At 36.8% G+C, this 26,650-nt stretch overlaps 1 protein-coding gene across 2 annotated transcripts in view; it reads left to right on the top strand.

Annotated features, from left to right (window-relative positions):
* Positions 1-26,650, top strand: part of UGGT2 (UDP-glucose glycoprotein glucosyltransferase 2) — a 148,115-nt gene that overhangs the window by 74,059 nt on the left and 47,406 nt on the right. For both annotated transcript variants that reach the window (XM_061435226.1, XM_061435227.1), the window contains exons 17-24: positions 2,049-2,213; positions 2,556-2,679; positions 2,770-2,868; positions 7,056-7,150; positions 8,547-8,753; positions 11,852-11,983; positions 18,123-18,247; positions 25,003-25,098. In XM_061435226.1, coding sequence (XP_061291210.1) covers positions 2,049-2,213; positions 2,556-2,679; positions 2,770-2,868; positions 7,056-7,150; positions 8,547-8,753; positions 11,852-11,983; positions 18,123-18,247; positions 25,003-25,098 — 1,043 coding nt within the window. The remainder of the gene's footprint in view (positions 1-2,048; positions 2,214-2,555; positions 2,680-2,769; positions 2,869-7,055; positions 7,151-8,546; positions 8,754-11,851; positions 11,984-18,122; positions 18,248-25,002; positions 25,099-26,650) is intronic.

Below are 26,650 nucleotides of genomic sequence, written 5' to 3'. Positions count from 1 at the left end.
ACTGTTTTCACTGTTTCCCCATCTATCTGCCATGAAGTGATGGGACCGGATGCCATGATCTTCGTTTTCTGAATGTTGAGCTTTAAGCCAACTTTTTCACTCTCCTCTTTCACTTTTGTCAAGAGGCTCTTTATAGTTCTTCACTTTCTGCCATAAGGGTGGTGTTATCTGCATATCTGAGCTTATTGATATTTCTCTGTTGGATCTCCTTGTAGTCCAAGGGACTCTTGAGTCTTCTCCAACACCATAGTTCAAAAGCATCAATTCTTCACTGCTCAGCATTTGTCATAGTCCAGCTCTCACATACATGACTATTGGAAAAACCATAGCTTTGACTAGATGGTCCTTTGTTGGCAAAGTAATGTCTCTGCTTTTTAATATGCTGTCTGCTGCTGCTGCTAAGTCACTTCAGTCGTGTCCAACTCTGTGCGACCCCATAGACTGCAGCCCACCAGGCTCCCCCGTCCCTGGGATTCTCCAGGCAAGAAATCTGGAGTGGGTTGCCATTTCCTTCTCCAATAATATTCTGTCTAGGTTGGTCATAACTTTTCTTCCAAGGAGCAAGCATCTTTTAATTTCATGGCTGCAGTCACCATCTGCAGTGATTTTGGAGCCCAAAAAAATAAAGTCTGTCACTGTTTCCCCATCGATTTGCCATGAAGTGATGGAACCAGATTCCATGATCTTAGTTTTCTGAATGTTGAGCTTTAAGCCAACTTTTTCACTCTCTTCTTTCACTTTCATCAAGAGGCTCTTTACTTCTTCTTTGCTTTCTGCCATAAGTGTGGTGTCATCTGCATATCTGAGGTTACTGATACTTCTCCCGGCATATATATACAGTTATATATATATGTAATATAGCTCAGAGATAATCTAGTTCAGTGGTTACAAGTTCAGACTATTTGTCACACACTTGTAAGTACAAATTCTGTTTCCAAAATGTAGTAGTTATATGACATTGGAAGTGACTCTCTGTATGTTTTATCATCTATAAAGTGAATATAATAGTACTTAGCTTCAGAAAGTAATTATTAATATGTTGGCTATCATGACAATTTTATTGATACATAGTGTTGAGTAGTGAATGAATTAATTAGTGATACTGTATCATACAAGATAAAATCCAGATACTGAAGACCTTCATGATCTAGCCCCTCCACCCCTCTGGCCTAATATCTTCTCCCTACATATTAATAACTCCTCCCTCTGTAAACACAGGAAACTGTTTGCCATTACCTGAATATACCATATTCTCTTTTCCCTTCTATTCCTTGCAGTGCTGTCTGTTTTTGCTTGGAATGTCTTTCTCCACTTTTACAGGACAAGCAAATTTTTACTTGCCCTTTAAGATTTTGCTGTTATTCCCTGAAGAGGGTTTCTATGATCCCTTCTCTCCACACTCAAACTTTGTCACTTCTTTTCTGGGCTCCCATAAAACCTGGTATATGGCCTCAGTTTTGCTTGTATATATGTGAGCCCCTCGAAGGCAGATATTTTAGCTTTGTACTCGCAGAGTCTAGCCAAACACATGAATTCAATGAATGTTTACTAAACAAATGAACATAGAGATAAATTAACCTCTTATGCAGGTAGATGTATTTTTTAAAGTAAAGTCATACCCTTTTATCAAAGGCCAGAAAACTACAGGCCCCAAGCCAAATCCAGGCTTTCCACCACCGTTTTTCCATCTGTTTTTATAAACACAGGTTGTTGGAGACAGCCAGGTTCATTCATTCATTTGTTGTGTGTCTCTGTAACACACAACACTGTAACATTAGTTTGCACTGTAACATCACGATTGAGTAGTAGTGTCACAGACCAGATGGCTCACAAAACCTAAAATATGTGTCTGGCCCTTTTAAAAAAAGTTTTCTGTCTTGTTCTCTGTAGGTAAATTACCTTCCTTTAAGTAGTGTTGCAAAGAACAGATAAAATTAGCAAAACTAACATTTTTCTATGACATACAAAAATGTTGCAGTCCCTTTATGTATTTCTTTTTCAAACAGACATATTCTGTTTAACTCTCTGATATTTTTTTAATTGAATAGGCAGGAACAAACTTTTATAAGATGACTGGCTTGGGTCCTTTGCCTCAAGCTCTTTATAATGGTGAATCCTTTGACCGTGAAGAGCTGAATTTTAAGGAACTAGAAATGGCTGTTCTTCACAGAATGATGGATACAACTGCGTATTTACAAAAGGAAGTTTTTATGGTAAGTAAGCATGTATGAGAAAATGTCTGATGAATGATATTTCTAAATTATTTCTATATTACATTAGAACTATCTTAATAGCTAAAGTCAATTGCATAAAAGTTTCCATTCTAATCATTTAGTAGTGCTTTTTAAAGTAGTAATTAAATTTATCTGTGCATAATTACATCTAAAAATTGCTTAATTGGAAAGAAACTCCAAAGTTTTACAGGAAAATTTATTATAAGAATCTTAAATTGACTTATTTTAGATTAAGCAATCTTTAAATGTATTCTCTGCATCATATTAAAACATATGCATATAAATTGCCTATATTGCCTAAATAATATTTTGTTATTTTAGGGTGCCTTAAATGATCGAATAAATGCAGTTGACTTCCTAATGGGTAAAAATAATGTTGTGCCCCGTATAAATCCTTTGATTTTGCACAATAAATGGCAGTACCTTAATTTGATACCTACATCAGGTAAAATAATCCTTCCTTTTCTACAAATGTTTATTGAGTTGTGAATGTTTTATTAATTCATTATTTAACATTTAACATTAAAATTTTTAGTAACTGCTGATGTTGAAGATTTCTCTACTTTCTTGTTCTTGGATACACAAGATAAGAGTGCTGTAATTGCAGAGAACATGCACTATGTAACTGAAAGAGGTAATAAGCATATTTTATTTTCCTGAATTTATTCCTAAGTGGTAAAAGTTAATAATTTTATTAAATGTTTGCATAACGCATTTTTGTATGTTGATATTTGATTAGAGGCCTGGTTTTCAATTTGAGAATTTGTAAATTGTTAGGATAAAAGGATTTTGCTGAGAAAAATGATGCCGCCTATCCTAGCTAATCATATATGCAGGGGTTAATCTTATTTCTTTGCTTTTTTTTTAAAGCTAGCTATTCTGTTATTCTCCTTTTTAGGAAAGTGGTAAAACACTTCCAAGATTAAGTAACCTGATAATCTTATAAGGCATGAATAAAAGTGTAATCCCCAGATGAGAGGAGACTAGTTCTGCATTCTGGTTAAACAGTGTCTGAATGTTTTGCTTAGGATAGCGGTCATATCCAAAGGAAGGGGGACCAAGACAGGAACATCTTTGGAAATAACGATTTAGCCTAGATAGGAAAACTGCAGTATGACCACAGACTTGTGAGATACCATGAATTCTTCAGATAATGGAGTTTGGTTGGTTTGAGTTTCACTTTGTTTTGTTTGACCCACTTTGTTCTGGAGAGAACACAGAGAACCCATGCATGAAACATAAAAGAAAGCTGATTTTTATGTTGTTATATAAAGTGGTAACTTTCTGACAATGAGTGATCTAAAGATGAAATTACTGTGAAATAAGGGGTAATTTTTATATATGAAAGAGATTTAAGCACACAGCTAGTTTTTGAGAATGCTATGGGGTGAATCCAAATTAGGACCAGATCACCTTTGACTTACTTTCTAACAGATCTGTGATTTTATGTTCATAAAGTGGTCTGTCTACAAGAAATTCAACAAATAATAAAATATAATTCAGTTCCATTGTATGGCAGGCTAAGGTCCTGAATGTGTCAAGTGAAGGGAAAAGTAGACAGAAAAACAGGGAATAAAAAAATAGAAGAAGTATATTTATCAGGTTCTGGATTGTATTTCAAAAATTGCTTCGGGGCATCAGAATAGAGTAAGTTAGCCTATAATTAATGCCCTTAGATTAAATCTCTTTCAATTTAAAAGAATAATTAACTGAGAAACACCTTATTTCTTTATTTTTATGGGATCAAGACCATCCCCAAGAAAAAAAAATGCAAAAAAGCAAAATGGCTGTCTGGGGAGGCCTTAAATAGCTGTGAAAAGAAGAGAAGCAAAAAGCAAAGGAGAAAAAGAAACATACAAGCCTCTGAATGCAGAGTTCCAAAGAATAGCAAGGAGAGATAAGAAAGCCTTCCTCAGCATGCAATGCAAAGAAGTAGAGGAAACCAACAGAGTGGGAAAGACTAGAGATCTCTTCAAGAAAATTAGAGATCCCAAGGGAACATTTCATGCACAGATGGGCTTGATAAAGGACAGAAATGGTAGGGACCTAACAGAAGCAGAAGATATTAAGAAGAGGTGGCAAGAATACACAGAAGAACTGTACAAAAAGATCTTCACAACCCAGATAATCACAATGGTGTGATCACTGACCTAGGGCCAGACATCCTGGATTGTGAAGTCAAGTGGGCCTTAGAAAGCATCACTACAAACAAAGCTAGCGGAGGTGATGGAATCCCAGTTGAGCTATTTCAAATCCTGAAAGATGATGCTGTGAAAGTGCTGCACTCAATATGCCAGCAAATTTGGAAAACTCAGCAGTGGCCACAGGACTGGAAAAGGTCAATTTTCATTCCAATCCCAAGGAAAGGCAATGCCAAAGAATGCTCAAACTACTGCACAATTGCACTCATCTCACAAGCTAGTAAAGTAATGCTCAATATTCTCTAAGCCAGGTTTCAGCAATACGTGAACCGTGAACTTCCTGATGTTCAAGCTGGTTTTAGAAAAGGCAGAGAAACCAGAGATCAATTTGCCAACATCCGCTAGATCATCAAAAGGGCAAGAGTGTTCCAGAAAAACATCTATTTCTGCTTTATTGACTATGCCAAAGCCTTTGACTGTGTGGATCACAATAAACTGTGGAAAATTCTGAAAGAGATGGGAATACCAGACCACCTGATCTGCCTCTTGAGAAACCTATGTTCAGGTCAGGAAGCAACAGTTAGAACTGGACATGGAACAACAGACTGGTTCCAAATAGGAAAAGGAGTACGTCAAGGCTGTATATGGTCACCCTGCTTATTTAACTTCTATGCAGAGTACATCTTGAGAAACGCTGGGCTGGAAGAAGCACAAGCTGGAATCAAGATTGCTGGGAGAAATATCAATAACCTCAGATATGCAGATAACACCACTCTTACAGCAGAAAGTGAAAAGGAATTAAAAAGCCTCTTGTTGAAAGTGAAAGAGGAGAGTGAAAAAGTTGGCTTAAAGCTCAACATTCAGAAAACTAAGATCATGGCATCTGGTCCCATCACTTCATGGCAAACAGATGGGGAAACAGTGGCTGACTTTATTTTTTTGGGCTCCAAAATCACTGCAGATGGTGACTGCAGCCATGAAATTAAAAGACGCTTACTCCTTGGTAGGAAAATTATGACCAACCTAGATAGCATATTCAAAAGCAGAGACATTACTTTACCAACAAAGGTCCATCTAGTCAAAGCTGTGGTTTTTCCAGTGGTCATGTATGGATGTGAGAGTTGGACTGTGAAGAATGCTGAGCGCCGAAGAATTGATGCTTTTGAACTGTGGTGTTGGAGAAGACTTGAGAGTCCCTTGGACTGTTAAGGAGATCCAACCAGTCCATTCTAAAGGAGATCAGTCCCAGGTGTTCATTGGAAGGACTGATGCTAAAGCTAAAACTCAATACTTTGGCCACCTCATACAAAGAGTTGACTCTTTTGAAAAGACCCTGATGCTGGGAGGGATTAGGGGCAAGAGGAGAAGGGGACAACAGAGGATGAGACGGCTGGATGGCATCACCGACTCGATGGACATGAGTTTGTGTGGACCCGGGAGTTGGCGATGGACACAGAGGCCCGGCTTGCTGCGATCATGGGGTCGCAAAGAGTTGGACACGACTGAGTGACTGAAATGAACTGAACTGAAACAAATATAAAATTGGGAGAAACTTGCTTAGCAGTTTTGAAGTATTTCTCAGTTTACTATTTGTAATTGTAAAAATGCTGACATTTAAGAAGGCATGAGAATTCTTTACCTTCCTTCTTTGAAAAGAATGTGCCACCACTGCATTACTATTAAATTGCTTCTGAAGGATTGCAAGGAGAATCAGTGTGTCCTTCATTTTGTTACATATTTGTTTCATTAACCAAAGCCAGCTTTTGCATAATTATATATTACTGGGTATGGAACGATAGCATCACCTACTCAGTGAATATGAGTTTGAGTAAACTCCAGGAGATGGTGCAGGACAGGGAAGCCTGGCTTGCTGCAGTCCATGGGGTTACAGAGTCGGACACGACTTAGTGATTGAACAACAGTGATAGAACTGTAACTTCACATCTATTCAGGTGTAAGTTTTTGGTGTAGCAAACTTTCTACAGTTATTTTAAGTGGGTCATATGATCTAAGGGACTAATTTTTGTATAGGTTCAATGATATCCAGACAAGTATTATTTCAGATGTTATATGCTGAGGTTGGATGAAATTAAACCAATTTAACTGTGACTGCAGAATTAAAAATTGTTTCATCTTGTGGCTTCCAGATTTTCAAATGTTTCTGGAAAAAAAATGTATTGATGTTTTTGGCATAAGGTGATGTGAATTAGACTAAGTTAACAATAGCCAGAATTTTTGAAATACATGAATCATAAGCTAATAAAATATTGCTGTTTCCAGTATCTGCTAATAATTTATTGTGTGTGGTTTTACATTATGTAAGGCATAAATATCACTTTTTTTTTTTTTACATATGTAGCTGGAAGGCAATTTTGCATGCCAACAGTGGAACCTTAGTAAGCATAATACAATTTTCTCTACTGGCAAAAGTATCCCATAGATGTGTTTCTTGGTGACTATTCTTTCTTTTTGGTATCTGAATTTATACAAAGTTTATAAATGAATTACTCTTAACATTTTCTATGTATTTCAGTCTGTGTGTGTTTAATTTTTACCAATACTTTCTTATTTTCAAAATGATTCATTTTAAAAACTATTATTTTATGTATTTTGTTAACTGGAAATGTTCCTGTCTTTGCTTTGATTTTAAGAATTAGTTTATACTGTTTGAAACTTTCAGATGATGATGTAATTTCTTCAGTTACTTTCTGGATTGTTGCTGATTTTGACAAACCATCTGGGAGAAAACTGCTTTTTAATGCATTAAATCACATGGTGAGTGTTTGGACACTTTCTACAAAAATTAATGTGTTGTAATTTTGAGAAAGCAGTATGAAAAACGTGCGTTAAGTCTTTATTTTCCTTCATGTTAACATTTTCAGTTCCTTAACTTGATTAGAACATGGTGCTAAGGCAGGAATTCAGATTCTTTCTCCATGTACGATAGTGACCTTGCCCCAGAAAAGACAGCCCTACATGTCTTCTGTGATTCATGACTTGTATGTTCTCTCCTAATACTTGCTGTTGGACTTACATGTACATGTCTAGTAGCATGTATGTGCTGAATGTTTGTGTCCCCCCCAAAATTTATAGGGCTTCCCTGGTGGCTCAGATGGTAAAAGAATCTTCTTGCAATGCAGGAGACTCAGGTTTGATCCCTGGGTGGGGAAGATCCCCCTGGAGAAGGCAATGGCAAAGCACTCCAGCATTCTTGCCTAGAGAATTCCATGGACAAAAGAGCCTGGCAGGCTACAGTCCAGGGGATCACACAGAGTCGGACACTACTGAGGGACTAACACTTTTTTCTTTTCTTTCAAAATTTTTATGTTCAAATCTAATCCTCAATATGCTGATATTTGGAGATGGGACCTTTAGGAGGTAATTAGGTTATAAGGGTGGGGTCCTCATAAATGGGATTAGTGCTCTTACAAAACGAGGTCCTAGACCTAGCCTACTCTCTTTCTGTCATGTAAGGATCCAAGGAGAAATTAGAAAATGCAACCAGAACAGGGTCCTCACCAGCACCTGCCCATGCTGGCACACTGATCTTGGTCCACCAGCCTCCATATTGTACTAGTTTTTTATATATCTGTCTCAGTAATAAGTAAAACAAGTAAACAGAAAATCAATAGGGATGTACAGATGATTTGAATAATAAAATCCCCAAACTTTACCTAATGAATATTGATAGAAAAATACACATTGCATAGTATATGTTCTTACAAAGCACAAATGTACTATTTAAGAAACATTTGTAGATGCTGGGCTGTAAACCAAATCTCATAAAAACTAGACTGATGTTCTAGTTTTCTTTTGGTTATTGATTTCTAAATTATACTGTAGTCAAAGAATATACTTTTGCTCTTTCAGCTGCAGGGTTTGAACAGCATGGGTCCACTTATGCACAAATTTTTTTCAGTAGTAAATACTACAGTATTATGTCATCTGTGGTTGGCTGACTCTACAGATGTGGAACTTTGAATACGGAGGACCAACTATAAGTGGATTTTCGACTGCTCAGGGGGTCAGTGTGTCTGACCCCTGCATTGTTCAAGGGTCAAGTGTACTTTGTATGATTTTAGTCTTGGAAAATTTTATGAAATTTACAAAATTCCATTGTAAAAGGATATGTAAAATACTGATCTTTATCACCTTTAAATGTGTTTTGCAGAAAACAAGTGGTCATAGTCGGTTGGGGGTTATTTATAATCCTACATCAAAAATAGATGAAGAAAACACAACTATTTCTAGAGGAATTCTGGCAGCTTTTCTTACTCTGAAAAATAGCTTTTTGAGAAACTTTCTCAGGAAACTGGCAGAAGAAAAAACTGCTGCAGCTATTTACTCTGGAAATAAAATTAAAACGTTGCTTACTGAGGTTAGTAGCTATTTGTTTGAAGTAATAGATACATATCTGTTGCATATTTCAGTGTGCTTGGAGATATGTTGCCAAAAAATCAATAAATATAATCAAATGGGGATCATAAGCTTTACAGTGGGAAATGTCCTCATTAAATGATATGGCTTTGCATAGAAGCACTGAACATATCAAATTTCAGATATTTCAGCTACTACTCAATGATCTTAAAGTTAATGGCTTTCTAGTTTGGATATGTATTTATGTGAAGAATTGGGAGTTAAAAGAATATGTGAATAATCCTCAGTTATTTCACTGAAGGGATCCAGTACAGGGAAAAATTCTAAGGTAAAAGCTGATGCTCTGGAAGAAAGACTCATTAATCCATTCCAAAAATTTATCGATTGACTCCCAGACAATGGGGATAATACTTGTGAACAAGGCAGATAGAATCCCTGTTCTTATGGACTTACGTTGTAATGGGAAAGAAAAGGTAAATGGTGCTAGAAAAAAAAATTATAAGAAAGTATACTGTTTGAGGGATGTTCTTTTAGCTGGAGTGGTCAAGGGAAGGCATCTCTAAAGAGCTGTTGTTTGGGCAAAGCTCTGAATGAAATGAGAAATCAAGCCATGGAAAGTCTGTAAGAGGAATGTACCAGATTCAAGAATACAGTGAATCTGAAGAAAGTATTTATAGGAGGACATGGTCAACTATGCCAGATGTCTTGAAATTAAGCTTCATGAGGGACCATTTTATTTGTTAAGGTGGTTGTTGGTGACTGATAAGAATAGTTTCAATGAAGTAGTAGGTATAAAGGTGAACTAGAGTCAAGAGAAGGCGATGGCACCCCACTCCAGTACTCTTGCCTGGAGAATCCCATGGACGGAGGAGCTTGGTGGGCTGCAGTCCATGGGTCGCTAAGAGTCGGAGACGACTGAGCGACTTCACTTTCACTTTTCACTTCCATGCATTGGAGAAGGAAATGGCAACCCACTCCAGTGTTCTTGCCTGGAGAATCCCAGGGACAGGGGAGCCTGGTGGGCTACCGTCTATGGGGTCGCACAGAGTCGGATGAGACTGAAGCGACTTAGCAGCAGCAGCAGCAGAGTCAAGAGAGAAAGGGAAATCAGAAAAGAGAGACAGCAAGTATTTGTAGCTTTCTAAAGGAATTTTCCTATGTGGAGAACAGAGAAATATTGTGTAGCTAGAATAGGACTTGAGGTCAGGGAAGGATTTTACTTTTTTGGTATGCTAATGAAAACAGTCCATCCAAATATGAGAAAGGATGATACGGAGAGAAGGGAGCAAAGTCAGAGGATGTTTCTTGAGTAGAAAAGAGGTGCTGGGACCCAATGCACAAGTTGTAAGTATTGGTTTAAGAACAGGGTAGATTTATTTGGTGGTAGCAAGATAAGTACTTCTCTTCTGATTGATTCTGTTTTCAAAAAAAAGTCAGATCATTAGCTAAGTATTAGGATGGGAGCAGGGACTCATTGGAAAAGACCCTCATGCTGGGAGGGATTGGGGGCAGGAGGAGAAGGGGACAGCAGAGGATGAGATGGCTGGATGGCATCACTGACTCGATGGACATGAGTTTGAGTAAACTCCGGGAGTTGGTGATGGACAGGGAGGCCTGGCGTGCTGCGGTTCATGGGGTCGCAAAGAGTCAGACACGACTGAGCAACTGAACTGAGGTGCTCTTAGAGGTTGGAGGGAAGAAGAGAGACTGTCAAGTATTTTCCTATTGTTCTGCGAGTGAGAAAGTGAATCAACAATGGTATAGGAGAATTTCTGAGGGCTCTCAAGATTAGTGACCATAACTGAAAGTGAGATCAGTATTGGCCGCACGTGTTTCTCCAGCCATCCTAACACTGTTTGGATCCTGTCACAGAGTAAATAGATTTATGTTTAACCAGAGTTGAGGTTTTGCCAGGTGATTATAACTGAGAGGAGGCATTCAAGGGAACTGAGTATGCACTGTTTTTGCTATGGTAAAGGGCTCTGAGGTAGAGCTTGGTTAGGAGGAAAATTATGATATGGAAAGCACAATAGACAATAAGTGGTTGGATCAAGGGACTAAAGGGTTGACTAATGGTTGTTCTGTTGACACTGGAGTGAATGAGCTGGAGGGTCAGCAGCTTGTGATCAGAGAGGAGTTAACTGAGAGATTCTGAAAGTGAAGTTCTGGGGCTGCACTGTCTGATACTGTAGCCACCAATTTCATGTGGCTGTTTTAAATTTAAATAAAATTACAGTAAATTTCTCAGTCATACTAGCCAGATTTCTAGAGCTCAGTACCCACCTGTGGCTGTGCCTTGGGCAGGCAGGGAACCTTTTCTGGTATTGTGGGTGTTCCAGGAACATGATAAAAATGCAGAAGGCCAGGCCCACCCTGGATCTACTCCAGTACAGCCTATATTTTAACAAGACACCCAGGTGATTTGTATGCGTATTAATGTTTGAAAGAATCCACCTGCAATGAGGGAGACCTGGGTTTGATCCCTGGGTTGGGAGGATCCCTTGGAGAAGGGAAAGGCTACCCACTTCAGCATCCTGGTCAGGAGAATTCCATGAACTGTATAGTCTGTGGGATTGCAAGAGTTGGACATGACTGAGTGACTTTCACTTAATGTTTGATACACACTGAGATGGATAATATTACTTTTGTATTTCAGAATTTAAATGCACTATTACTAAATTGGTTTTGTGGGATTGAAATGAGACCGAGTATTTTTATTCTAACCAGTATTTTTTAGTTGAGCACACCAAAATGGAAGTACTGAGTTCAGAATTTAATAAACATTGTATTTTATTTTTTAATGTTAAATTTTTTAAAATGATGTTCCCTAGCATTTTATTAATCAGTAATCCACCCCACATTCTCAACAAATGATAGCAAGCTATCTACTTATAACAGGATTTACAAATATTGTCATTGCCTTGCCAAGAAGGATTCTATTTTTAAAATGTGATTTCAGAACAAGATGGTACTTTTAAAAATCAAAAGTTAATGTAATTTTAAGTTTTATAATGACTTATTAAAGTAAGCTATGTTAAAAATTATTTTGTGTATTTACTGTTCTCTTATTGGTTTTATCATTCTTAACTTATGCCTTAGGGGATGGATAAAAATGCCTTTGAGAAAAAATATAATACCATTGGAGTGAATATTTTTCGAACTCACCACTTGTTCTGCCGAGATGTACTTAAATTGAGTCCTGGAGAAAAAGGTGTTGTCAGCAATGGGAGGGTAAGTAGAAAAAGCGATTGCTTACTTTTTTCAGTGACACTGTGATACAAAGGTCTCAAACATTTTCTATTACAATACACCTGATGCAGTACACACAGAGGATGATGCTCACGCCAGACAGGTCTCAGCATAAATAAACTGGCCTCTGAGATAATCTAGTTCATGGCACACTCCCTGTGTCTTCACCCCTACCCCCATCGGTGGTAACATTGGATGTGGCTGAGGATGTTCTTTGGGGATAGCTTTTATAAGGTAAGTATTAGAACAAGCAGTTTAGTATATATTACAACGTTGTAATTGAGAATCACTGTTGTAAATGTGTGTATAAAGTACATTTTAACATCTTTTTTCTTTTTGTAGCTTTTTTCTACAATTGATAATACCTTTGTAAGTGTTGTGGTATAAAGTTACATGTATTAATATAATTTTTAAAAACTGTGGGGAAAGTCACTCTTACTACCACCATCCTAATAAAGATTTTTTCTTTTTTAAAAAAATTTATTTATTTTTAATTGGAGGATAATTGCTTTGCAATATTGTATTAGTTTCTGCCGTACATCAACATGAATCAGCCATAGGTATACATATGTCCCCTCCCTCTTGAATCTTTCTCCTATCTCCCATACCATCCCACCCTCGAGGTTTTACCTTCAAATCCTTTGTTTCTACTCTGCATAGCTTTGTCTGTTTTTTAAATACATAATTATAATCACACTTTTTTCTCTTAATATACTAAAAATATTTTTCCAGTTGATTAGGGAGTTGTAATATATACATACAAAATTAGTGGACAATAGCTACTTATTAATATTTTTAGTATGATAGTCTAGTTTTCTTTCTCAGGTGTGATTTAAGTTTTTAAAAATTGAATCTGATGCTTAAGTATTACTAGAAATCAGCTAATGCAGTCTGTTTGACATACCTCTGCTTGAACCATCAAATTGTATATCCCTAAGTCATCATCAACGGAGAAGGCAATGGCACCCCACTTCAGTACTTTTGCCTGGAAAATCCCATGGACGGAGGAGCCTGGTAGGCTGTAGTCCATGGGGTCGCTAGAGTCGGACACGACTGAGCAAGCGACTTCACTTTCACTTTTCGCTTTCATGCATTGGAGAAGGAAATGGCAACCCACTCCAGTGTTCTTGCTTGGAGAATCCCAGGGACAGGGAAGCCTGGTGGGCTGCTGTCTATGGGTTCGCACAGAGTCGGACACCACTGATGCGACTTAGCAGCTGCAACAGCAAGTCATCATCAAAGGTCAGTTTTCTACATTTTTATGAGTTCTGTTCCTCTGTGCTCCATTCCCACATCATCATTCCCTTAAAATTATGCTTTTTTATTCTTTCTTATTTGAGTCTGTAAATAATAGAAATTGGAGAATAATGATATCATCCACAAATTAGGTATTTCTTCTTCAGTGTAACAGTTCTTGTGCTAATTGTGTCAGCTCCTAAAGGTAGTTAGACTCAGGTGCATCAGTGTACAGTGCTACTGTAAAATTGGTGACAACAGTTGGCATTTATGGTTACAATACTGTAAAGTGTTAGTGAATTTTGATAGCTATTTGAAAGCCTAAAAATGGTGTTGCTTTTTTTTTCTTTAGCAATTGCTTTGGGAAGAAATAAACTTTTTAGAACAATTTTATAAAGTATAAAGCTACCTTTGACTTTGTCAGGCATTTTAAGGGATAAAAAGGAAAAAGTTACAGCCTGCTGTATCTATTAATTTGCCTTTTGGTTATACATAATGGAAAAGCTACTCTATGTTTTCTTAGCCATGATATTATTATCAATATTAGTGATAAAATTATAGTTATGTTCGGTTTATTTCTTTTAGAACTCTTTTCTTCTCATTTTCCTTGAAATTGACAAAAGGATTTAGCTGTAATCTTTCCATGAACCAAACATTCTTCTGGAATCCAAGAGTATAGTAGTGAAAAAACATGTTTTTGTGGAGTTTACATTGTGATGTGCAGGGAACAAAAACAAATAGTGTCCTTATTTATACAGGGTTATTTGGACAGAGAACCAAAAGATGTGAGAGAGCAAACTGTGTTGCATGTCTGAAAGAATGTCCTAGGTAGAGGGAACAGGGAGTACCAAGTCCTGAGATGAGCTTATGTCTGTGTGTTCTAAGAATAGCAGATATGAGGAGAACAGGAGAGAAGTAGCTGGGGGCCAGATCAGATGCGGTTTTACTCTGAATGAGTTGAGAAGCTCATTGTTCTGGAGAGGGGATTGACATAAACTGACTTACATTTTATTTGGATCATTAGTGGCTATTACATTGAGAATAGACTGTAGAGGTTGGGAAGCCAGTTAGGAGCTATTACAGTAGACCAAGTGAGAGCTGATGGTGGCCTGGACCAGAATGGCTCTAGTGGAAATAGAGAGAAGTAGGCGTGAGATGTATTTTGAAGGAAGGGTGAACAGGAGTTGCTTACAGATTTGCTGTGGGATGTGAGAGAACTGCATGACCAGCAGAATGAAGTTGCATTGTTTTAAAGTAAGGAAGACTTGCAGGAGGAGTGGGCTTGTTCAGAAGAAAAGGAAGATCAGATAGAGAATTTAGTTCTGCATATAGTAAGAGCTCAGTGTTCCGTCCTGGACCTGTGAGTAGACTGGTTGAGTCAGCAACTGGACATGAGTTAAGTTCAGGGAAGAGGTCAGAACTGGAGATAGTTAGGAAGTCAAATATGTTGACTTTTTATGTTGAGTAATGAAAAATTATAATTTTAATTGTATTTGTAGGATTGTGGTTTGAATAGAAAAGTGTGATATATCTGAAAATAAGTACTGTGGTTTCTGAACTATAATGTAATATTTAGCTTATCACTGTGTCTCAAGAGTAATGCTTTTATAAAACACAATAATCATAGCAATTGTAGCAAGTAGCTATAATTCTGAACCAGATAATTTAATGTTCAAAATAATTCTGACATTTTAGAATCAGTCTTCATTTTGAACCTGTCCAAATGTACATTAAAATTGAAACATTCAAAGTTAAAATTGTTTATAAATGATCAAAACTAGGGAGTGTTGATCTCATACTTTCTTACTGACATGCTAAAGAATTTAAAATCTATTTTAATATTAAATAAAACCCTAAATAATACTGTTGCTGTTGGTTTGGCCAAAAAGTTTGTTTAGGTTTCTCGATAACATCTTATAGAAAAATCTGAATGAACTTTGTAGCTAACCCAATATAATTACACTTATTCTTATTACACCACATAGTAAAATAAATAAATTTGCCAACAAAGGTCCTTATAGTCAAAGCTGTGATTTTTCCAGTAGTCATGTGTGGATGTGAGAGTTGGACCATAAAGAAGGCTGAGCACTGAAGAATTGATGTTTCTGAACTGTGATGTTGGAGATTCTTGAGAGTCCTGGGACTGAAAGGAGATCAAACTAGTCAGTCCTAAAGGAAATCAGTCCTAAATATTCATTGGAAGGACTGATGTTGAAGCTCCAATACTTTGGCCGCCTGATGCGAAGAACTGACTTATTAGAAAAGACCCTTATGCTGGGTAAGACTGAAGCAGGAGGATAAGGTGACAGCAGAGGATGAGATGGTTGAATGGCATCACCAACTCAGTGGACATAAGTTTAAGCAAGCTCTGGGAGATGGTGAAGGACAGGGATGCCTGGCATGCTGTAGTCCATGAGGTTGCAGAGTCAGACATGACTGAGTGACTGAACAATGGTTGTGCCACATATTTACAAATTACTGAAAGACATGGCACAGCAGAGAGTAGGGAAACAAGCATGGCCTTTTTGTTTAGCAGGACAGTTTGGATTCAGATTCCAGTTACACCATTAATTATACGACCTTTGTCATAAAATTTGTTCATTAGGACAATAGAAAAAGTAATAGTATATTTTACAAAGTTGTCAGAGGATTAAATACGCTTTTATACCAAAAACACATAGAATGGCTGAAGGCTATCATGAGAAATAGTGGGTACTTTTACGGATTTTGGTGGCTCAGAGGGTAAAGCGTCTGCCTGCAGTGTGGGAGACCTGGTTTCCATCCCTGGGTCAGGAAGATCTCTTGGAGAAGGCAGTGGCAACCCACTCCAGTATTCTTGCCTGGAAAATCCCATGGACGGAGAAGCCTAGTAGGCTACAGTCGATGGGGTCGCAAAGAGTCAGACACAATTGAGCGACTTCACTTTCACTTTTCACAGATTTTATGTTCATTGAGAGTCAGTATAGAGTCAGGGCCAATGGATGAAACTTGAACAAGTAGGGAGAGATTTTTACTCAGTATGTGCATGAACATTTTAATAGAGTTTTCTAAAATGTTAATGATCTGTCAAAGGAGATAGTACATTTCTGTTATAGCAGTTATTCTGTTTAACTGAAGTCACATTTCTAAAATGTTGTAAAGATTTAAGCTCCAGATAGGTTTTATTGTACTATTACATGATTTTCAAATCTAATGTTCCATTTCTCAATTTGGCCCTTATGTGATTTTACACTAACATTTTATTCCACAAACATTATATTCAACTTTAAGTAGAACTAAAGCACAGAAAAAAGAGAGTTTCTGCTAGCTATTTGAACTTACATAGGTAAAATAGTGCCAATTTTCTGGTGAATTTAATCAGTACAGATTCCCAATCTTGTTAATCCCCAAGGAAAATAATTTGAGATTTTATTTCCTTTTTTTTGAGTTATTAACAAAAAACTATTTGGTCACTAGAAGTGGTATAGATAAAATTCAGCTATTTTCCAGGCCTATCCCATCCATAGTCCAAAAAATATAACATTGATAAAGTGCTTGGAAAGTTAACCTTAAAATTGACAGCCATCTTAAGGAAATGAAGTGTTGATATGTGTACTTTTAGTATTATAGCACCTATTTTTTGTACATTTAAGAGACCAGGTTTTATGTTTAAAGTGAAATGTGGTATTTGTTTAGCTGGATGCCAGTATTCCAGCTAATTTCACCTTTGTTATGAGCAAATGAGAAAAGATTGAAGAACTATACTTTATTAATTTTTATAAAATATTAATTGCAGAAGCATATGCAGGGGAAGTAAGAAAATCCACTTGCAACTGTTTCATTGTGGTCTTTTGCCAAGGGAAAAAAAAAAATTCTGGTTGACATGTTTTCTAATTGTCTTTAAGTCTAATTGTTCATAAGACTGTGCCAGAGCTCACCTTCTATATCAAGGCTTATTATGGTCATACTATTATGATGATGATGCACATATTAGCTTCCCCCCAAAATGGTAATAGTAGCACATTTGGAGTGGTTTTGATGGGATAGACATCCTGAGAAATTAGGTGTTTGGCAAGTTTACAGCTTCCCACTTCTGCAGTTACTGATTGAAAACTAACCTACATGACCTTGCTGTGCTCCAGCAAGTTTATACATCAGTTAGATGAAGAATGGTTGATATTATTAAAAAATTATGTGATTTGTCTCTTGGTTTTGATTTTTTATGCCTTATTTATATATTCATATATGTATAATATGGACTACAATTAAGAGATTGAATAGTAAATGTTGAAAGTAAAAGATTTATGGAATATAGATAATTATTTGAAAAATTTACTTTAAAATGAAAAGTCTTAGGTTTTTGAAAGCATTATGTTTCAAAGTAAAACTTTCAAATAGAAATAATTTGCTGATTATTTTTTGCCATGTTGATTTTGGTATTTGTACAAATGTTAACTTGTAATCTCAAAGTGAGGAAATACTTTTCTCATGTTTCCCAGTGGATTTAGTAAATGATAAATAACCACTATCTGTTTAATCAGTTTTTGCTTAAAGAAATATCTGTTTGATAAGAAAATATCTGTCACAGATTAGGATCTTGGAGAAGGCAATGGCACCCCATTCCAGTACTCTTGCCTGGAAAATCCCGTGGGCAGAGGAGCCTGGTAGGCTGCAGTCCATGGGATCACTAAGAGTCGAACACGACTGAGCAACTTCACTTTCACTTTTCACTTTCATGCATTAGAGAAGGAAATGGCAACCCACTCCAGTGTTCTTGCCTGGAGAATCCCAGGGACAGGGGAGCCTGATGGGCTGCTGTCTATGGGGTCACACAGAGTTGGACACGACTCAAGCGACTTAGCAGCAGCAGAAGACACACAATAATATAATTGTTTTTATTTTTAAGTTCTTAGGCCCTTTAGGTGAAGACTTCTACGCAGAAGATTTTTACTTGTTGGAAAAGATAACATTTACTAAGTTTGTAGCGAACATTGAAGACATTGTTAAAAATACAGAAATCAACTCAAAGAAGTAAGTATTTAAAATCATAAGAGCATTTCATTTTGGAGTTTGGTATTTTGCCTCTGATTTCTTTTTAAGATTAGAAAGTGTTTCAGGTACCAACCGAAAATACAATAAAAGACATATAGAGAATATAAAGAAATAGTAGAAAATACCATTTGCTCACCACTACCAAACTGTAGATGTTAATATTTTATTTGCCTTGGATCTATCTCTTTTGTTTTCTTTCCATCTGTCCCATTTTCCCCCCTCCCCAAGAGGTAGCCATTTTCTTAAATGTTGTATGCATGATTCCTCTATTTGCCTTTATACTTCTGCTTCATATGTAATTATCTATTATTAATGTTTATGGTGTTAAAGCCTTGACTTTTTTAGAGATATGCTATTATACATAGGCTCCTTTTGCAATCTGCCTCTGTAGGAACTTTATCCATTTTCCCATTTTCATGTATATAGACTGAACTTATTCACTTCAATTTCTTTCTAGTATTTCGTGAATATATTGCAATTAATTTATATACTCCATTACTGAAGTACAATTAACTTGCCTTTAGTTCGTTCAGTTCAGTTCAGTCGCTCAGTTGTGTCCGACTCTTTGCGACTCCATGAATCGCAGCACGCCAAGCCTCCATGTCCATCACCAGCTCCCGGAGTTTACCCAAACTTATGTCCATCGAGTCGGTGATGCCATCCATCCATCTCAGAACTGCCTGGTGATGATGGAGCAGTGGTGGTGGTTATACAAACCTAAACAGGGAATGAAACTGCATAAAACCACACACACACACACACGAGTCCGTGTGAAAACTGAACATGATCTGTAGTCCAGTAAACAGTATTGTTTCAATGGTGATGTCCTGGTTTGGTGTATGGAGTGTCTCCTTTGAAGGAAGCCAGATGGAGGGTTGAAGAGCCTCTATGTACTAGCTTGTGAGTCTATAATTATTTCAAAGTAAGTTTGTTTTTAAAAAAAAGAAAAAAGCTCTCTGATTTATGTGTGTAGCACAAAGAATGTGCTAACCATCAGACAATTGTACTCATCTCCTATGCTAGTAAGGTCATGTTCAAAATCTTGCATGTGAGGCTTCAGCATTATACAAACCAAAAACTTTCAGATGTCCAAGCTGGTTTTAGAAAAGGAAGAGGAACCGGAAATCAAATTGCCAACATTCGCTGGATCACAGAGAAAGCAAGGGAAATTCCCAGAAAAACATCTACCTCCATTTCTTCAACTATGCTAAAGCCTTTGACTGTGTGGATCATAACGAACTGTGGAAAGCTCTTAAAGATATAGGAATACCAGACCATCTTACCTGTCTCCTAAGAAAACTGTGGGTCAAGAAGCAACAACAACAACAAAAAAAAGAAGCAACAGAACCCTGTACAGAAGAACTGATTGGTTCAAGATTGAGAAAGGAGTACGACAGGGCTGTCTGCTGTCATCCTGTTTGTTTAACCTATATGCTGAGCAAATCATGAGGAATACCCAGCTGGGTGAGTTACAAGACAGGAACAAGGAACCCTATATGGAATCAAGATAGGCAGGACAAACATCAACAGCCTCAGATATGAGGATGATACCACTCTAATGGCAGAAAGCGAAGAGGAATTAAAGAGCCTCTTGATGAGAGTGAAGGAGGAGAGTGAAAGAGCTGGCTTAAAACTAAATATTAAAAAACTAAGATAATGGCATCCGGTCCCGTTCAGTTCAGTTCAGTTCAGTCGTTTAGTCGTGTCCGACTCCTTGCAACCCCATGAATCGCAGCACGCCAGGCCTCCCTGTCCATCACCAACTCCCGGAGTTTACTCAAACTCATGTCCATCGAGTCGGTGATGCCATCCAGCCATCTCATCCTCTGTCGTCCCCTTCTCCTCCTGCCCCTAATCCCTCCCAGCATCAGGGTCTTTTCTTTTTTTTCTCTCTTTTTTATTTTTTTATTTTTTAAACTTTACAATATTGTATTGGTTTTGCAAAATATCGAAATGAATCCGCCACAGGTATACATGTGTTCCCCATCCTGAACCCTCCTCCCTCCTCCCTCCCCATACCATCCCTCTGGGTCATCCCAGTGCACCAGCCCCAAGCATCCAGTATTGTGCATCGAACCTGGACTGGCGACTCGTTTCATACATGATACTTTACATGTTTCAATGCCATTCTCCCAAATCTTCCCACCCTCTCCCTCTCCCACAGAGTCCATAAGACTGTTCTATACATCAGTGTCTCTTTTGCTGTCTCGTACACAGGGTTATTGTTACCATCTTTCTAAATTCCGTATATATGTGTTAGTATACTGTATTGGTGTTTGTCTTTCTGGCTGGCTTCACTCTATAATAGGCTCCAGTTTCATCCATCTCATTAGAACTGATTCAAATGAATTCTTTTTAATGGCTGAGTAATACTCCATTGTGTATATGTACCATAGCTTTCTTATCCATTCATCTGCTGATGGACATCTAGGTTGCTTCCATGTCCTGGCTATTATGAACAGTGCTGCGATGAACATTGGGGTACACGTGTCTCTTTCCCTTCTGGTTTCCTCAGTGTGTATGCCCAGCAGTGGGATTGCTGGATCATAAGGCAGTTCTATTTCCAGTTTTTTGAGGAATCTCCACACTGTTCTGCGTAGTGGCTGTACTAGTTTGCATTCCCACCAGCAGTGTAAGTGTAATTCTCCACACCCTCTCCAGCATTTATTACTTGTAGAGTCAACTCTTCGCATCAGGTGGCCAAAGTACTGGAGTTTCAGCTTTAGCATCAGTCCTTCCAATGAACACCCAGGACTGATCTCCTTTAGGATGGACTGGTTGGATCTCCGTGGAGTCCAAGGGACTCTGAAGAGTCTTCTCCAACACCACAGTTCAAAAGCATCAATTCTTCAGCGCTCAGCTTGATTCACAGTCCAACTCTCACATCCATACATGACCACGGGAAAAACCATAGCCTTGACTAGCCGGACCTTTGTTGGCAAAGTAATATCTCTGCTTTTGAATATGCTATCTAGGTTGGTCATAACTTTCCTTCCAAGGAGTAAGTGTCTTTTAATTTCATGGCTGCAATCACCATCTGCAGTGATTTTGGAGCCCCCAAAAATACTATTATGCAAATGCTATCATGAACTTAGTTTACATGTCTCCTTGTGCAATGTATGAGTTTCTCTAGATTAAAGGAGTGTTGTTACTGGGTTTAGGATAGACATACCTTCAGCTTTATCAGATATTGCTAAAGGAGTTGGAACAGTTAAGACTCCTACCAGAAATGCATTAGTTCTTGTTTCCTGAAGTCCTCACCAATACTTGGTGTTACCCAACCTGTTCATTTCCTATCTTATGGATATGAAATTACATCTTGATTTTTTAAATTTATTTTTAATTGAGTGATAATTGCTTCAAATATTGTATTAGTTTCTGCCATATATCAATGTGAATCAGCCATAGGTATACATATGTCCCCTCCCTCTTTTTTTTTTTTAATTTTATTTTATTTTTAAACTTTACATAATTGTATTAGTTTTGCCAAATATCAAAATGCATCCGCCACAGGTATACATGTGTTCCCCATCCTGAACCCTCCTCCCTCCTCCTTCCCCATACCATCCCTCTGGGTCATCTGAGTGCTCTAGCCCCAAGCATCCAGTATCGTGCATCGAACCTGGACTGGCATCTCGTTTCATACATGATATTTTACATGTTTCAATGCCATTCTCCCAAATCTTCCCACCCTCTCCCTCTCCCACAGAGTCCATAAGACTGTTCTATACATCAGTGTCTCTTTTGCTGTCTCGTACACAGGGTTATTGTTACCATATTTCTAAATTCCATATATATGCATTAGTATACTGTATTGGTGTTTTTCCTTCTGGCTTACTTCACTCTGTATAATAGGCTCCAGTTTCATCCACCTCATTAGAACTGATTCAAATGAATTCTTTTTAGTGGCTGAGTAATACTCCATTGTGTATATGTACCACAGCTTTCTTATCCATTCATCTGCTGATGGACATCTAGGTTGCTTCCATGTCCTGGCTATTATAAACAGTGCTGCGATGAACATTGGGGTACACGTGTCTCTTTCCCTTCTGGTTTCCTCAGTGTGTATGCCCAGCAGTGGGATTGCTGGATCATAAGGCAGTTCTATTTCCAGTTTCTTAAGGAATGTCCACACTGTTCTCCATAGTGGCTGTACTAGTTTGCATTCCCACCAGCAGTGTAAGAGGGTTCCCTTTTCTCCACACCCTCTCCAGCATTTATTATTTGTAGACTTTTGGATTGCAGCCATTCTGACTGGTGTGAAACAGTTCCTTTCTAGAAGACAAGGAAGTGCATCTTGTTTTAATTCTACGTCCTGTCTTCTAGTAAAGTTGAATATCTTCTCATATGATTGTTTTAGTTTGCTCTTCTGTAAAAGATATGTTCATGCTTTTTGCTTAATTATTTGTTGGATTTTCTTTCAGTGATTTATAAACATGTGGTATATATATCTTTTATCAGTAATAAAATACACTATTGCAGTTTGTGGCTTGGCTGTTGAATTGTAACTTTTTACAGAGAAGTTTTTTTTTAATGTCAAAATATTCTCTGGGTTTTTCCTTTGTAATCTGTGATCTGTATGTCAAGTGAAGGGTGTGTACTCATATGTGTGTGTGTATAGGGTGTATAAATATTTCCCTTGGTCTGAATTCGTAAAGGTATTCTCTTTTATTTTCTTCTAAAAGTTTTACAGTTTTGCTTTTTTCTGATGTATGTCTTTAATTCTTCTTAGATCTTTATACTGTTCCACTGATGTCTTGCCTTATGCAGTCCCACATTGTAACTACCACAGCTTTATAATAAATTTCAATATCAGATAATGAAAATTACTCCTGCTACTTCTTCAAAGTTTTCTTGACCTTTTTTTTTGGCTACATTTTCATATAAATATTATTAGGACCAGAATAACAAGTTCTACAGAAAACCTTCCTGCTATTTTTATGGGAATTTATTTGAATTTATTGTTTAAAAAGAATTGCCATCTTTATGTGATATTGTATTATCTTACCCATTAAATATATACATATATTATTTATATGAAACTACACATACATACATACATATATATGTAGGTAGATAAGTAGGTAGACAGACGCACTTATTCGGGGTCTTTAGAGTTCCTTTTGGGCTTCCCTGGTGGCTCAGCTGCTAAAGAATCCGCCTGCAGTGCAGGAGACCTGGGTTTGATCCCTGGTTGGGAAGATCCCCTGGAGAAGGGCTTGGCAACCCACTCCAGTGTTCTTGCCTGGAGAATCTCAGTGAACAGAGGAACCTGGCGGCCTACAGTTCATGTGATTGCAAAGAGTCGAACACAACTGAGCAACTAAGCATAGCACAGTGTTCCTTTTAGATTCTTCAGTGAAGCTTCCACTTTTTCCCCCATGAAGTCTTACACATGTGTTTTTAACTTTATCCCTAGTACTTAGGATCTGGCTTTCCTAGTAACTCAGTGTTAAGAATCCTGCCTGCCAATTCAGGAGACGCAGGTTCAGTCTCTCCATCAGGAAGATTCCCTGGTAAAGGGAATGGCAACCCATTCCAGTAGTCTTACCTGGGAAATCCCATACAGTCCATAGCGTTGCTAAGAGTCAGACACGACTAAGGGATTAACACGTTCACTTTTCCTCTCTTCAGTTCAAAGCACTTTTCAAAACGACAAAAATTGACCTGGATAGCTGAAAATTCAGAAAATCTAGGGAAAATTTGTTGGAGGCCTCAAAGATTTTCTTTTTTTTGTCTCCCTCTCCTCTAAGTACATAACAGCCCAGTTTAAAAAACATGGGGAATATGTTGTCCATAAATATTTCCTCCATTGTGCCTACAATTTTACATATTAGAGATTGTGTGGCTAATTTAACCTTAAGTTTCTAAACCTTTAAGGAAGTTTAGGAGTAGATTATGATTTTGATTAATTCTTTTATGTTTATTAAGTGGCAATTAAATGCAATGCTCTGTGAAAGATATGGTTTACAAATAGAAATAATATAAAGTGTACAGGAACTATATATCCAGCAAAAAATGATGCAGTAGAGAAATACTTACAAGGTTCTCAACCACTCTGATTCTGAATTTCTTTGTTTATAAAATGGAGATGCCTATTTTTTCTATTTTTCTTTTTTTTTTTGTACTTAAATTTCAGCTAACATTTTCTGTTATCATTAAACATACACATTTTCATATTTTAATGATATATCAGCATATCATTAAATGTACACATTTTCTCTGTCATAGATTTATGAATTTGATTATATTTAATCTAGGTGTTTATTTTGTACATTTTTAGTTTTTGAATGAATTTGAAACCGTAGAAATCTGGGCTGCTTAGCTATATTAAAAATTCTATGAAAGTAGATATCTTACCATTTACTTTTTGTTTTTCCTGCATGCTCTTCTTTCTTCCTTATGTGGGTCTAAGTGCTTGGATACATAACCAGCAACTCAGCAAATTTTGACTAATTGAATGATTCTCTATATCATTATAGACACTATTAGGAATATCACTTAGGTGCTTTAGCTATCAATCATATCAAAGATAAAAAATAGGTTGACCTTAGAAGCAGCAGTCATTGTACTTTTGATAGAATCTACAAGTTTGGAAGAAAAGTCTTTTACATACAGTTTATCTACTAGAGATACTTTGCAGTAAATTCCCTTTTCTTAAGGTGTTATATGATAGATGAAATATGGACCTTTCTTCCCCCAAAATTCATTCATTGTTTATCTTGTTTCTCTAGCTTGAGTGACCTTGTTATGAAAATTGATGCTCTTGTTTCCTCTTTGCCTAAACGTGCCTCTCGGTATGACATCACATTTCTTAAGGAGAGTCGCAGGTAAGAATATATTAATGCTGTGTTTTCTGTCACTGCATCCTGTACTTAGTTATGGTTACATTTGTGTTCATGATATAGCCAAAGTTAAAGTAGAATTAAAAGTTGTTAGACAATAAATGTTTTTGATAAGATTAGGAAAAAAATTCTAGTCAATTGTATTCTGGTAAATAAATTATTTTATATATATATATAATTTGAAGTTTCAAGTAAGTAAACCTAATATGATTTGTCTTACTTTCATCTTTCTTCCACACTCAAGTTCATTTGAAATTTTGCAGTATAATCATTATAAATAATAATAGCTTTATGTTGTCATTGTATAAAAGACTCCGTTACCAAAGAATTCTGCTTAATTAAATGTAGACATGTACAAAAGAATATCCCAAAATGTGTTCTATGGAACATTACTCTGAGATGTTGACAAATATCTTCTGAGGGAGGACCTATCTAGTCAAGTAAATTTAGAGTATACTTTACCCTTTGGGGTGGAGGAGTGAGATTTTCAGTGTGCATCCATATATTGACAATTATGAGATGTGGTGTAGTTAAAAGAAAACAAAAGGTTCGTTTTGGGTAAACTGTGCAGTTGAGTAACTATTCGTGGAACATTTCTTTGTTAAAAATTTATTATTCCTTAAAAAATTAGATTTCTAAAAACAGCCATCAGAGAAATACTGTTTTAAAATAATAAACTAGTTTATAATTTCACTATATAATACTTCTCCTCTAAGATATTTGAAATAAAATTCATACAATTATCTGGGTACCCAGCTGGAATTTTTTTTAAATTTAAGGACCACTGAGAATAGGAAAAAATAATCGGTTAGACATTATGTGACTATAGATTTTATTATCTTTTTCCAATCAGTGGTCTTATAAAACTAAATTGAGACAAATTAGTTTATCATAAACTTAAAATGGCTGGCACTTCCTTATTTTCTAATTTTATACCTCTCAAAAAAAAAAAAAAATACCTGACTTCCTATGTTGTTACAATGTTAAAACAGTAACTCAATTGGACTAGTCTGTACTTTGAATTAAATATATACTTTAAACTTTTCATTGAATTAAATGTAGGATTTATTATCTCATACTGGCCTTTTCTATACTTTAAATAATTTTCCCAACTTTTTACTTTAACATATAGTTCATCTTCTGTCTTAGAACTTGTTTCAGTGAAAGACTGAATGGAAAGGACAGAGGGAAGGAAGTGTGGAGAGGGTGACTGAGGTCAAGATAATATAATACATTAGGGTGTTTTTCCCCTGAGCTTTCCTGTTAATAATATGTTGGGTTTTAAAAACTATTAAATTTAATAAAAGTACTGAGTAATTTTATCATTCTCAAATCTGAGGAAATACAATTAACTTAACAAAAAAGCATCTTTGTTTTATTTTTTACATTGTATGATCCATGAGAATTTGAGGAGCTTTAAATTATCAGTTTTTTCCACTAAAATAGTATTGTTCTCTGAAGAGTTTCGATTCATGGGGTCGCAAAGAGTCAGACACGACTGAGTGATCTGATCTGATTCATAATTTCTTACTTTCAT

Source organism: Bos javanicus, chromosome 12, assembly GCF_032452875.1.
Source record: "Bos javanicus breed banteng chromosome 12, ARS-OSU_banteng_1.0, whole genome shotgun sequence".
NCBI lineage: Eukaryota > Metazoa > Chordata > Mammalia > Artiodactyla > Bovidae > Bos > Bos javanicus.
The sequence above is the reverse complement of the archived record's forward strand: the minus strand, read 5'-3'. Positions and strand labels throughout refer to the sequence as shown.